This window comes from Erpetoichthys calabaricus, chromosome 17 (genome assembly GCF_900747795.2).
Source record: "Erpetoichthys calabaricus chromosome 17, fErpCal1.3, whole genome shotgun sequence".
NCBI classification, from domain to species: Eukaryota; Metazoa; Chordata; class Cladistia; order Polypteriformes; family Polypteridae; genus Erpetoichthys; species Erpetoichthys calabaricus.
The window spans coordinates 52,120,504-52,135,478 of NC_041410.2; the positions used below are offsets into that span (position 1 = coordinate 52,120,504).

Consider the following 14,975-nt stretch of genomic DNA (forward strand, 5'->3'; position numbering starts at 1 on the left):
GCATGAATATGTTGAAAAAAAAAAAAAAAATCTGAAATATCTGAAATAAACTTAATTTCTTACAAGACACCATCAGTCAGTGTTTTAAAAATATTTTCTTTTCTAAAGTGTTATCCGGCATTTTGTCATTTTAAGCATACTAAACGCTATCATGTGCATCTTATGAACTGATCTACAATGTTTAAAATAGTCTTTACTATAGTTAATTTTATTCTAATTTGCAATGTTGGCAAAGGAAATTTTTTTCCAGCTATTTGAAAAGAAACAGACCTGAATCTAGGACCACGGGGAAAAGCTATAATAAAAAACTGAATATGCAATAATTTACCTATGAAGGCATTATATCTACTGGGATCTCAACCAGCAGAAAACCTTTCATTGAAAACATTTCCTTTATCAGTGAGATATACTATACTGCATCTACAAGAAAAAATAAACAAAATTATTCTAGGAGGTCTTTAGGATGTTTAAATTATTGCACACTTTACTCCAGAATATGTTGGAGGAAAACCAATTAAGTACAGCACCATGAAACACAGCTAAGCAAAAGTATAGTCCCAAAATTAGCATGAAATTACTCTTAAAATAATTACTCCTGGCAGGTATTTGAAAAGAGGTTGAGGCAAATGTATGGACTTGCAACTATGAGAGAAAAAACTATATCCTTCAAGAAAGATGACATTCATACGTTTCCAGTGTTACTCCAGTTAAAAGAAACCCTAAGAATTTAGGAAGCCCAAAAGATGCATGAGACAGATGTATTAAGCATATTCAAGCATGTCATTTCACAGATGTGGGAAAAGTACCCAATAACTGGAAAGATGCCAGTCTGACTTCAACAGTTTGAGGCAAAAAGGGATACAGTTTGGAGCAAGTGTTTTTAAACACATTTGGTGACAGTTGCTGGGGCAACACAAAAGTTGGTATAGCAACATGTAGCATCTTTGTCTATTTTGCTGTATTTCTCAACTTTGAAGCATACTGCAGTCTCAATTCTCTGCTTATATGGGACAAATAGCACTAAAAAACCAGTATTAAAATATAATCTGTTGAATTAAATACTTGTATATTTTTCTTATAACAGTACTGATTAAACAAAGAAATGATTGCCACAACATGTAATTTGTAATTCTCTTTCTGAAGTTAATTCACATAACAGCATATACTGTATACACATGTCAGTAAGCTGAAGGAAAGTGCTCTCATTTTTGCTGAACGAATCTCTAATTTTGAAAATTGTAGCAGTTTACATGATGGCGCTTTATCTGCCAATAACAAAGTGTGAGACAATTTGTCCTTGTAATGAGTATTTATAGAGCTGCAGTTGGGTATGTGAAATTGTTTGTTGGTGTGTGACCATTAATACACAGTTATTGTATTTCTAAATACCATTACATTGAATGCTGATGGAGTTAATCCACACACGATGTTATCTGTGATTCAGCAAGTAACTAAAAACCTCTGTGTATGGATATAACTGTCACTAAACTCTGAGTAAATAATGTTATAACCCTAACCCTAATAATTCTATACCAAAATATGCACGTTTTTTCCTCAATATTTAATTAAATATCTTACTTGAAGCCTATTATATGGCAGCATTTCATTCTTAATCCATAATGTCTTTTAAATGTTTTAATTTGCCATTAGCCAAAGTTAGTTTGTCATTTTTATTCAAAAAATTACTAGTGTCAGGTTTATTAATTGTTTTATACAATCATGTTTATGGAATAGCCTTTTCGTATATTTTTTGCATTATATTTTGTAATTCATTTGCATTGTGTACATTTTTGTTTGTATATATGTTGTTTTTTATTTAAAGGTACAACTGCAATCGTTACAATGAAGATGATGCAAAGGCAGCCAGAGATGCACAAGAGGTAATTTAAGACAAGTGATAATTACACAATTTTTTATGTACTTTTAAGTTTTTACTATATACATTCTGATAAAGAAATTACTATAGAATCTGATTGTGAAACAGAGCTTATGCATTCTGTTTAGTTTTGTTTGATATTTTAAAAATAAAAGATACTGATCAGCCACAACATTAAAATTACTGATTGGTGAACCTATGAATAACACTGATTATTTTATTGCAATGGCACGTGTCAAGGGGTAGATTTATTAGGCAGCAAGTGAACAGTCCAATTTTGAAGGTGATGTGTTAGAAGCAGGACAAATGGACAAGCGTAAGGGTCTGCGCAACTCTGACAAGGGCCTATGTGATGGCTAGATGATTGGTTCAGAATATCTCAAAAAACAGGTCTTGTGGAGTGTTCTCGGTATGCAGTGGTTAGTACCTGCCAAAAGTGGCCCAAGGAAGTTCAACCAGTTTAATCTTGTCTTAGAGTCGTGGGCACCCTAGACTCATTGATGCCAGTGGGGAGTGACCGCTAGCCTGTTTGGTCTGATCCCACAGAAGAGCTATTGTGTTAGCAATTTCTGAAAAGCTTAATGCTGGCCATGATGGACAGAAAGATGTCAGAACACACAGCACATTGCAGCTTTCTGCATGTAGATACCGACAGCTCCTACAAAGCACACAAGTGTCAGAACAAGACCATGGAGCAGTGGAACAAGGTGCCTAGTCTGATGAATCACATTTTCTTTTAGATCATGTGGACAGCCTGGTGTTTGTGCATCATTTACCTGGGCAACAGAGGCAGCAGGATGCACTATGTAAAGGAGGCAAGCTGATAGAGACAGTGTAATACCCTGGACAATGTTCTGCTGGGAAACATTTGATCCTGCAACTCATGTGGTTGTGACTTTGACAAGTACCACTTACCTTAACATTGTTGCAGAGCACATACAAACCTTAGTGAATAATAAGCCCTACCATACTGCAAAAGTTGGTCAGGAATGGTTTGGAGAACATGACATAGAGTTCAAGGTGTTGACTTGGCCTCCAGTCTCTCCAGATCTCAATTCATTCGAGCATCTGTGGGAATATGCTGTAAAAACAAGTCCAGCCCATGGAGTCCCCACCTCTCAATTAACAGGAGTTGAAGGATCCGCTGCTAACATCATGGTGCACGATACCACAGGACACCTTCAGAGGTCTGTGAGAGCAAAGTTCCTGGATGAAGTTTTTGTTTACTAGATGGCCTTGATCCTCATCTTCATTAATGGCCAAGAACTGTGGGTAGTAACTAGGGATGCACCGATACCGAAACGGGTATCTGGTATCGGCCTCGATACCACATTTTCTAAAGTACTCGTACTCATTAAAAGTCCCCCGATACCAGGGACCGATACCACGGTCTGAGAATGTCTGTGTTTGAGCGGCGTGTAAGGGGTTAATCACAGGCGCCGAGTGCCCGCCCCCAGGCCCCGGCTGCAGCTCAGAGCGGGGAGAAGGAGAGGTGAGAGATGTCAGCAGTGTGGAACTATTTCAAAGTGAATGAAGACGACAAAACAAAGGCGGACTGCAAATTGTGCTCAGCGAAATTGTCCAGAGGAGGCTCAAAAGGTAGCGCATTTAACACAAGTAATTTAAGCAAGCACCTAAAATCCCAACACGACAACGAGTACAAAGAGTTTACCCACGCTTCTAAACCAACACAACCCACGCTGCAGCAAACTCTAGCAAGACGAGAGAAAATGTCCAGAGACAATCCACGTGCTGTGAAAATAACACAGGCAATTATCGAGTACATTGCATTGAGTGACCAGCCACTCTCGGAGGTAGAAAATGTGGGATTCCTGCGTCTCCTCCATGTTCTGGAGCCCAGATATGATGTCCCAAGCCGCCGCTACATGACTGACACGGAGCTGCCTAAACTACACGACTCCATGAAAAAACATATCCACAGCCTACTGCAAGCCTCCTCTGCGTTTAGTTTCACCACGGATATTTGGACAAGCAGTGTTAGCCCCGTGTCGCTAATTAGCCTAACCTCCCAGTGGATAGACGAGAGTTTCTTGTTTTTTTTTTGTTAAATTATATGACTAAAGCTGTTACCTGTAAATTTAAATCATGTTTTTATTAAGTACTCGGTATCGGCAAGTACTTGGTATCGGCGAGTACTGAAATGCAAGTACTCGTACTCGTACTCGTTTTCCAAAAAAGTGGTATCGGTGCATCCCTAGTAGTAACCAAGATGTTGAAAATACATGACTAAAATGAGACTTCCTGTGGAAAGTTAGTCTTCAAGTTAGGGTAGAGAGCCATTAGGTCCATGGAGCCAAACCTCTGCACCTTGGGGTCAATGAGAGCCACTTAATACATTTTGCACATGTACAGTTTTGAGAATAATTTCAGGTGCCTTCCATAGGAATTGTACCAGCCCCAAGTAAGTGGGACAAGATCCAGAGACAGACCCAGGATGTACTGGAGCAATTATATCTCTTAGCTTATCTGAGCATGTCTGGTGAATTTCACATAAGTAATTGAAGACTTGCTAGGGACAGCATGTCCTTGTCTTTTATTCCACATGCTGAAGCCATGAGCAGTACAAAAGGAAGTAGTCAGGCAGTTAGAAATCAAAAGTTAATGAAAAAGATGTCCTTCTTGAAGTGATATGGTACTGTTTGGAGCTAGTCTGAACTCTTGTAGATAAAGCAGTTTTGCAGAGATTAATTAACTAGGCCTTTAAGATAGTTATTTCATGGGTCACTCCAAGTAGAATTCCTGAGTAGTGGAGTCTTTTTCTATGCAGTGTGCATATGTATACTTTATATATGTGTTGTTTTGAATATATTTAAATGTGGGTTAATCATTTGCTTGTGGTGGAGCACATTTACTGTCCTGTGGTCCTTTGTCTGTAATGTGGCATAGGCTTCTAGGGTTGCTCGGTCAGTTCGGGTGTTAGGCTGTTTGCTGTATCCTCTGCAACTTTGTAGAGATAAGTGTGACTCTTTCTGACACAAGAGTTTGGTGCCGAGATTAATTTCTTGATGTCATGCTTTTTCACCAAGATTATGTTCAGTTATTGACAAAGAGTCAAAGCTTGTAAGGGTTGGATTTAGAGCCAGTGTCACCCCCTCAAACCCCCATGTGTTAAGAGGCATTGAAGAGTGCCCATCTCCAAGAGCTCTAAGGAGAGTGAGCTTTTAGTCCTCAAGACAGGGTGATCTAAGTTGAATGATTGAGCCTTTTCTTTCGAAAAGGATGCTTTCAATCAACAAAGGGAATGGTTCATTGGATTATAGTCTATGTCTAGGTATGGGTGAAAGAATTTGTCCATGAACAAAATGCAAGAGTTAATCTTGTAGTTGCAAGTTTAAAATGAATGGTATGCGGAGATGGCATCTCATTGTTAATCAACACCTCTGTTCAGAGGAAGTTCAAAAAGTAAGATGACTAAATGTTGGATAATGGTGGCAATGCAGAACAGCTCAGCAACTCAAATTGGCATCCTTCTGGCATGTTGGATGGGGGAGGCAAACACTGGCTTTCCGCATGTCTCTAATATAATTTTATCAATGTAGACTTTGTGTCATAAGAAAAAAAAATTAGAAAAATTGGGCAGTGGCCATACTATCCATTTGAATGTTTCCCTGTGTTCAGTAGTGTTCATTAAGAGATTTGGGATAGACTAAAAATTATGCAAAAGATTCAGATTTTAATAAAAATTGTCATGCATTAATTTTGTATTGACTCTTGCATATTCTGGAATGCCATTGGAAGTTTTTTAAATTTTAGCAATTGCACTTTTCCTAGCTATTACTAATAACTACAATTCTAAAGCAATATTAACTAAACATTTTATCTTTATTTGATGAATTACATTGTTACTTTGTATTCAAGTCCTTTTCATTGTGTTTTGAGAAATTGTTTTTTACATTTTTTAGAGATCTCGAGCAGCACTTCAGAGGTACCTTTTCTACTGCAACCGCTACATGAACCACATGCAGAGTCTCCGTTTTGAACACAAGCTATATGCTCAAGTTAAACAGAAGATGGAAGAAATGCAACAGCACAATATGTCATGGATTGAGGTGCAGTTTCTGAAGAAGGCTGTGGATGTACTTTGCCAGTGTCGTGCCACGCTTATGTACACTTATGTTTTTGCTTTCTACCTCAAAAAAAATAATCAGTCCATAATTTTTGAGGTAAGGGAACAATGTAATTTTACTTTATTTTTCAAATGGTTATCTTTACCAGTAATGTATGTTTATAATGGTATTGCCAGTTTTACATTAAAGATTTATTTTCTTCTGACCTTTTCAAAAAAGGATAACCTGGATCTAAGATTTTAAGAATAAATTACATTTTTCTTTTATTTAATATCAATATATTTTTGACAGTAAACTATAAAATGCTACAAATTATTTTAATTTTTTGATTGAGTTTTTGCAATATAATCAGTTGATTATTAAGCAGACCCAATAGAGGTGATTATATTGTTTGTGTAGTAATATTTAAAAAGAGAATGATGCTATTGTGATATTTAGGTTCAGCAATGCTACTGGTTATGGGATGGAACAAAGTACCTTATTCTTTATTAGATTATTTCACATTTTACTGTAGAATATCAAGTCATCCAACTCACACATCTTTTTACAGTATTGTAATTCAACTAATGTCACAAATTTCAGAATAATAGTGGTGTTCACAAAAGATTTCAGTTAAATATTATCTAATACACGTAAAAAGTGGGGAGACCAAGGTCAATTGAGAAAACAAAATACAACACTGACTAGTCATTGAGTGTCCATCACAGAAAGCAGAAGATGGAACTTGAAGTGAATGTGGGACCTACACATGGTCCTAAAGTAAAAATCAGACATCACGCTGGAAACATGTGGTTTAACCCCAGCCAAATCTAATTTTCCTAGTTAAAAAGCTTTTACTAATATTACCTAGATCTTTCATGTATTTCAAGGAGACTTTCTGGGAAAGGCTTACATTCACCAGCCACTTTATTAAGTACACCTGTTCAACTGCTTGTTAATGCAAATATTTAATCAGCCAGTCACATGGCAGCATCTCAATGCATTTAGGCATACAGACAATGTCAAGATGACCTGCTGTAGTTCAAGTCAAGCATCAGAATGGGAAAGAAATGTGATTTAAATTATTTTGAATGTGGCATGGTTTTTGGTGCCAGACCGGCTGGTCTGAATATTTCAGAAACTGCTGATGTATTGGGATTTTCACGCACAACCATCTCTAGGGTTTACAGAGAATGGTCCGAAAAAGGCTAAATGTCCAGTGAGCAGCAGTTCTCTGGGTGAAAATGCCTTGTTGATGGCAGAGGTCAGAAGAGAATGGACAGACGGGTTTGAGCAAATAGAAAGGATATAGTAACTCAAATAACCACCTGTTACAACAAATGTACACAAAAGAGCATCTCTGAATGCATAACGTCGAACCTTAATGCAGATGAGCTGCAAAAGGAGGAGACCACACTGGGTGCAATTTCTGTCAGCTTAGAACAGGCAACTGAGGCGACAGTTCACACGGGCTCACTAAAATTGGACAACAAAAGACTGGAAAAACATTGCCTGGTCTGATGAGTCTTGACTTCTGCTACAACATTCGGATGGTAGGGTCAGAATTTGGAGTCACCAACATCAAAGCATCGGTCCATCCTGCCTTGTACCAATGGGTTCAGACTGGTGGTGGTGGTGGTGGTGTAACGGTTTGGGGAATATTTTCTTGTCACACTTTGGGCCCCTTAATAGCATTTGATCATCGTTTAAATGTCACAGCCTACCTGTGTATTTTTGCTGACCATGTCCATCCCTTTATGACCACAGTGTACCGACCTTCTGATGGCTACTTAAAGCAAGATAACATACCAAGTCACAGAGTTCAAATGGTCTCAGACTGAGTTCAATGTACTCAAGTGGCTTCCACAATCACCAGATCTCAATCCAGTAGAGCAGCTTTGGGATGTGGTGAAATGGGAGATTCACATTATGGGTGTGCAGCCGACAAATCTGCAACAATTGTGTGATGCTATCATGTCAATACAGACAGAAATCCCCGAGGAATGTTTCCAGTACCTTGTTGAATCTGTGCTTCTAAAAATTATGGCAGTTCTGAAGGCAAAAGGGGGTCCAACTCAATACTAGCAAGGTGTACTTAATAAAGTGTCTGGTGAGTGTATATTTGGAAATCATAATCAATTATAGACAAACTTCAATTTGTATTTTTGAAATGTGTTCTAGGTAGCATTTTCCTAAGTTACTGCTGTTAAATATTTATATTGTATAATTACAGAGTCAAAGACAAAGTCATCTTTATTTTCTCATATTCTTCATGTCTGCATCATACAGTATATTGTCAGCCTTTCCAGTTTTAATTTTGTCTTTTTTTCCATGTCAGTGGCACTTCAGGATGTGTGAAGGCGGAAAGGCTATTGTTACTTTCATTTTAGCCAGTCTTTTTTTCCCCTCATTCAGATTGTATTATTTAGTAAAGGAATAACTAAACAGACTATTAAATACTACTTCTCCTCCTCTTCTGTCAGCTGTTGCCATTAGGGGTTGCCACAGCAGATCATCTTTTTCTATATCTTCCTGTCCTCTGCACCTTGGTCTGTTAAACCCATCACCTACATGTCCTCTCTCACCACATACATCAACCTTCTCTGAGGCCTTCCTCTTGCCTGGCAGCTCTATCCTTAGCATCCTTTTTCCAATATACCAGCATCTCTCCTCTGCACATGTCCAAACCAACACAATCTTGCCTCTCTTATTTTGTTTCCAAACCGTCCAGCCTGAGCTGACCTTCAAATGTACTCGTTCATAATACTATCCACCCTCCTCACACCTGATGCAAATCTTAGCTTTTTTAACTCTGCCACCTCCAGCTCTGTTTTTTGGTCAGTTCCACCATCTCCAACCAATATAACGTAGCTGGCCTCAGTACCGTCCTGTAGACCTTCCCTTTTGCTCTTGCTAGTAACTGTCTGTCTCAAATTACTCCTGGCACTCTTCCTGCACTTTTTTTCACCTCTCTTCCACAATCCCCGTTACCCTGTACTGTTGATCCCAAGTATTTAAACTTGTCCACCTTCACCGACTCTATTCCCTGCATATTCATCATTCCACTCACCTCCCTCTCATTTACACACATGTATTCTGTCTTGTTCCTACTGAACTTCATTTCTCTCCTCTCTAGAGCATATCTCCACCTCTCAAGGGGCTCAACCTGCTCCCTGCTCTTGCTACAGATCAGTGTCAAACATCATAGTCCATTGAGACTCCTGTCTAATCATGCCTGTCAACCTGTCCACCATTGCAATATAAGAAAGGGCTCAGAGGCGATCCCTGATGTAATCCCACCTCCACATTGAATGCATCTGTCACTCCTACCACAGTCCTCACCACTGTCACACTTAAACAGGTTATTAAATACTGATTTACTTTAAAAGAAAAAAAAATCAAAAACAGAAAGGAATTTGTTGAAAATAATTCACCATCATATTTTCAAGAGATGCCCACTAGGTGTGTTGAGGACATATCCTAGGTGTCCTTTACTTTGTTGATCTGATCTGTTATTTGTGTCACAAGTGTCGAAAATGTAAATAAGATTGGCTGTTTTGAATATATAGGAATGGATATTTTGAATTAAGTTTGTATTCCATTATTTTAACATGATTTATAAAGGATACCTAGAAAATTGAGTAAGTTGGTAGTATTTTTACATATTTTTAATAGGAGAGACATACTTTTTATAATCGGATATTGGCATAACTACTGTTGGAATGCTTTTTTTTTTTTAACTAAGAAAAGCACTTAATTATAAACATGTAATTAAGTGTGAATTTGATTAATATTATAAAATACTATAAACCCTGTATATCCTTTTTTGTGTAATTGGCATGATGACCTACAGTTGTGCTTGAAAGTTTGTGAACCCTTTAGAATTTTCTATATTTCTGCATAAATATGACCTAAAACATCATCAGATTTTCACTCAAGTCCTAAAAGTAGATAGAGAAACCAGTTAAACAAATGAGACAAAAATATTATACTTGGTCATTTATTTATTGAGGAAAACGATCGAATATTACATATTTGTGAGTGGCAAAAGTATGTGAACCTCTAGGATTAGCAGTTAGTTTGAAGGTGAAATTAGAGTCGGGTGTTTTCAATCAATGGGATGACAATCAGGTGTGAGTGTGCACCCTGTGTTATTTAAAGAACAGGGATCTATCAAAGTCTGCTCTTCACAACACATGTTTGTGGAAGTGTATCATGGCACGAACAAAGGAGATTTCTGAGGACCTCAGAAAAAGAGGAGTTGATGCTCAGGCTGGAAAAGGTTACAAAATCATCTCTAAAGAGTTTGGACTCCACCAATCCACAGTCAGTGATCGACCAACAAAGATTACTCCAAGAGCAAGGCGTGTAATAGCCGGAGAGGTCACAAAGGACCCCATGGTAACTTCTAAGCAACTGAAGGCCTCTTTCACATTGGCTAATGTTCATGTTCATGAGTCCACCATCAGGAGAACACTGAACAACAATGGTGTGCATGGCAGGGTTGCAAGGAGAAAGCCACTCCTCTCCAAAAAAAACATTGCCGCTCTTCTGCTGTTTGCTAAAGATCACGTGGACAAAACCAGAAGGCTATTGGAAGAATGTTTTGTGGACGTATGAGACCAAAATAGAACTTTCTGGTTTAAATGAAAAGCGTTATGTTTGGAGAAAGAAAAACACTGCATTCCAGCATAAGAACCTTATCCCATCTGTGAAACGTGGTGGTAGTATCATGGTTTGGGCCTGTTTTGCTGCATCTGGGCTAGGACGGCTTGCCTTCATTGATGGAACAATGAATTCTGAATTATATCAGAGAATTCTAAAGGAAAATGTCAGGACATCTGTCCATGAACTGAATCTCAAGATAAGGTGGGTCATGCAGCAAGACAACGACCCTAAGCACACAAGTCGTTCTACCAAAGAATGGTTAAAGAAGAATAAAGTTAATGTTTTGGAATGGCCAAGTCAAAGTCCTGACCTTAATCCAATCGAAATGTTGTGGAAGGACCTGAAGCGAGCAGTTAATGTGAGGAAACCCACCAACATCCCAGAGTTGAACCTGTTCTGTACAGAGGAATGGGCTAAAATTCCTCTAAGCCGGTGTGCAGGACTGATCAACAGTTACCGGAAACGTTTAGTTGCAATTATTGCTGCAAAGGGGAGGTCACACCAGATACTGAAAGCAAAGGTTCACATACTTTTGCCACTCACAAATATATAATATTCGATCGTTTTCCTTAATAAATAAATGACCAAATATAATATTTTTGTCTCATTTATTTAACTGGTTTCTCTTTATCTACTTTTAGGACTTGACTGAAAATCTGATGATGTTTTAGGTCATATTTATGCAGCAATATAGAAAATTCTAAAGGGTTCACAAACTTTCAAGCACAACTATGTGTTGTATTTCACTGTATTCATCCTAAATTGTATTCATGCCATCCTGTAGTATCATTTATCCCAACTGTATTCAGAAATGCTTGTAGTCTGTTAACAGTTACTTCTAAATTGTTCCTTATTTTGTGGCTTCTAACACTTCTCTACTAATTCATCTATTTATTGGTGGTTTTCTGTTCTTTTCAATAATCTGCTTGCTAGATTTTTTCCAACCATCTTTTACTACTTACTCGTATTTTCTCAATTGTAATTTTCTCCCCACTTACACTGTTTTATTGTATTGCCTGCTTTATTTCATATAGTAACATCGTTGGATTTTTTCTGGCTTATTGTGCCTTATCTTGCTCTTTTTTTTGATTTGCATAATTTGATGTTTAATGTTCTAGGTGAGTTCCCCCAAATGTGAATTGTGAGAAGTCGATTTTACAGTAGGATTGCTCTGTACAATACAGATTATGGCATATTGGACTATCTTTTTATAAGGAAAAGGAAAACAAGGGCATAACATGAGTTGAGTTCAATAACTTGTATCAGATCTTTAAAGATTTTTAGTCGGGAACAGAAGAATTACTCCATCGAAACAAGGCAGCAGCCTGTGATTTTAGAAGCGGTACACACTACTCTACCTTCCTGTGGCATCCCAACCTTTAACTGTCTCAAAAAAAAAAGGCCTTCTGTTGAGCTTTCGTGATTATAATGAATGAACTGAATTCCTCTTTCAGATTTTTGGAAATGTTATTGCCCAGGAACATTTAGTTCTCCATCAATCTTTTCTTTATGTCCTGGCAATTAATATAGAACTATGAAAATGTGTCACTGATGCATTAAAAATAAATAGTAATAAGCATCATTTATTAATGTGATGGCCATTTATATTTAAATGGCTACATTAGTCCATTATAGGGTTATCATGGTACCAAAATTACAAACGTCAATCTGATACTAAGAAAAGTATTGAAGTTTCATACCATTTTCAATACCCAATACAATATATTATACAACTGTGCTAAAGTATATAAATTACAAGTCTGTGTACATTAAAATCTTTAAATTGATATAAATAGTAGAAATTTTAGATAGAAAGAAAGAATGAACTTTTTTTGTCTGCAGGGAGAAATTTCACTTTTTTCAGAGGCTCTTTAAATAAGTAAATACACATTTATTCATTAATACTGTAATAGTGAAGTCTTTTGTAAAAGGTAAGAGTAAAGATCTGTAAAGCGTAATTTAAATCTGGTTAACAATTGTTTTACATTGATATACTTTTACTAAGATAGTACAATGAAATGTTACAAATGTTATTAAATGTTAATTGAATAAGTATTACATATACATAAAATATTAAAACAAACATTAAATAACATTCAGATTAAAAAAATTAATGTGGTATTTTGTAAACATTACTTCAAATAAGTAACACAAACATACTTCTAACACATTTAAAGGCTTTGCATAAATGCAATCTGTGCACATTGCATTTTTGTGTAAATAATTTGTTATAAGGTTCAATTCTTGATTTATGTACCTTATTACCTATTTGTGCATGTAAATATGCATGAAAATCACTAAGGTTTTTGTTGTAATACTTCTTATTTGCATCTTTTCCCTGTTTTCTTGGTGGTGTTATTCTCTTTCCTCAATATATTAACACTGTCACTCCATATGCTGTAAGATCATAGTATACTTTGCAATCAAGACAGTTCAAATGTTTAATAATTTGTAGCGTTCCTACCACACTAATTTCAGCTGCATTATTTTCCCATCTACTTTTTCTTTCCGCAAATTAGTAATGTGTTTTATTTCACTAAGAATATCTCTTACTGTGTATTAAAAATGTTTATATAATACATTGGAGATGTCTGATATTATGTTTATAGTCTGTTTTTAAAATTTTTGCCAAGCACGTGATTGTCCTTCTGAATGAAAATAACATTTTTGTACTTGGCAGCATTGGGCCACATGTACAGTCATATGAAAAAGTTTGGGAACCCCTCTCAGCCTGCATAATAATTTACTCTACTTTCAACAAAAAAGATATCAGTGGTATGTCTTTCATTTCCTAGGAACATCTGAGTTACTGTGATGTTTTCCGAACAAAGATTTTTAGTGAAGCAGTATTTAGTTGTATGAAATTAAATCAAATGTGAAAAAATGGCTGTGCAAAAATGTGGGCACCCTTGTAATTTTGCTAATTTGAATGCATGTAACTGCTCAATACTGATTACTTGCAACACCAAATTGGTTGGATTAGCTCATTAAGCCTTGAACTTCATAGACAGGAGTGTCCAATCATGAGAAAAGGTATTTAAGGTGGTCAGTTACAAATTGTGCTTCCCTTTGACTCTCCTCTGAAGAGTGACAGCATGGGATCCTCAAAGCAACTCTCAAAAGATCTGAAAACAAAGATTGTTCAGTGTCATGGTTTAGGGGAAGGCTACAGAAAGCTATCTCAGAGGTTTAAACTGTCAGTTTCAACTGTAAGGAATGTAATCAGGAAATGGAAGGCCACAGGCACAGTTGCTGTTAAACCCAGGTCTGGCAGGCCAAGAAAAACACAGGAGCGGCATATGCGCAGGATTGTGAGAATGGTTACAGACAACCCACAGATCACCTCCAAAGAAAGACCTGCAAGAATATCTTGCCTGCAGATGGCGTATCAGTACATCGTTCTACAATTCAGCACAATTTGCACAAAGAACATCTGTATAGCAGGGTGATGAGAAAGAAGCCCTTTCTGCACTCATGCCACAAACAGTCGCTTGTTGTATGCAAATGCTCATTTAGACAAGCCATTTTGGAACAAAGCACTTTGGACTGATGAGACAAAAATTGAGTTATTTGGTCATAACAAAAAGCGCTTTGCATGGCGGAAGAAGAACACCTGCTACCTGCTGTCATATTTGGTGGAGGTTCCATCGTGCTGTGTGGCTAGTTCAGGGACTGGGGCCCTTGTTAAAGTCGAGGGTCAGATGAATTCAACCCAATATCAACAAATTCTTCAGGATAATGTTGAAGCATCAGTCACAATGTTGAAGTTACGCAGAGGTTGGATATTCCAACAAGACAATGACCCAAAACACAGTTCGAAATCTACAAAGGCATTAATGCAGAGGGAGAAGTACAATGTTCTGGAATGGCCATCACAGTCCCCTGACTGTGAATATCATCGAACATCTATGGGATGATTTGAAGCAGGCTGTCCATGCTTGGCAGCCATCAAATTTAATTGAACTGGAGAGGTTTTGTATGGAAGAATGGTCAAAAATACCTCCATCCAGAATCTAGACACTCCTCAAAGGCTATAGGAGGCGTCAAGAGGCTGTTATATTTACAAAAGGAGGCTCAACTAAGTATTAATGTAATATCTCTGTTGGGGTGCCCAAATTTACGCACCTGTCTAATTTTGTTATGATGCATATTGCATATTTTCTGTTAATCCAATAAACTTAATGTCTCTGCTGAAATACTACTGTTTCCATAAGGCATGTCATATATTAAAAGGAAGTTGCTACTTTGAATGCTCAGCCAATGATAAACAAAAATCCAAATAATTAAGAGGGGTTCCCAAACTTTTTCATATGACTGTAGCTGCCCTTGACATCGCTATCAATGCAAGTTTGTGGAGTGAAATT

At 37.2% G+C, this 14,975-nt stretch overlaps 1 protein-coding gene across 1 annotated transcript in view; it reads left to right on the plus strand.

Moving 5' to 3' along the window:
• arih1 (ariadne ubiquitin-conjugating enzyme E2 binding protein homolog 1 (Drosophila)) overlaps positions 1-14,975 on the plus strand; it is a 245,209-nt gene that overhangs the window by 215,866 nt on the left and 14,368 nt on the right. Inside the window, exons 11-12 of the mRNA XM_028823941.2 lie at positions 1,823-1,880; positions 5,800-6,060. Coding sequence (XP_028679774.1) covers positions 1,823-1,880; positions 5,800-6,060 — 319 coding nt within the window. The remainder of the gene's footprint in view (positions 1-1,822; positions 1,881-5,799; positions 6,061-14,975) is intronic.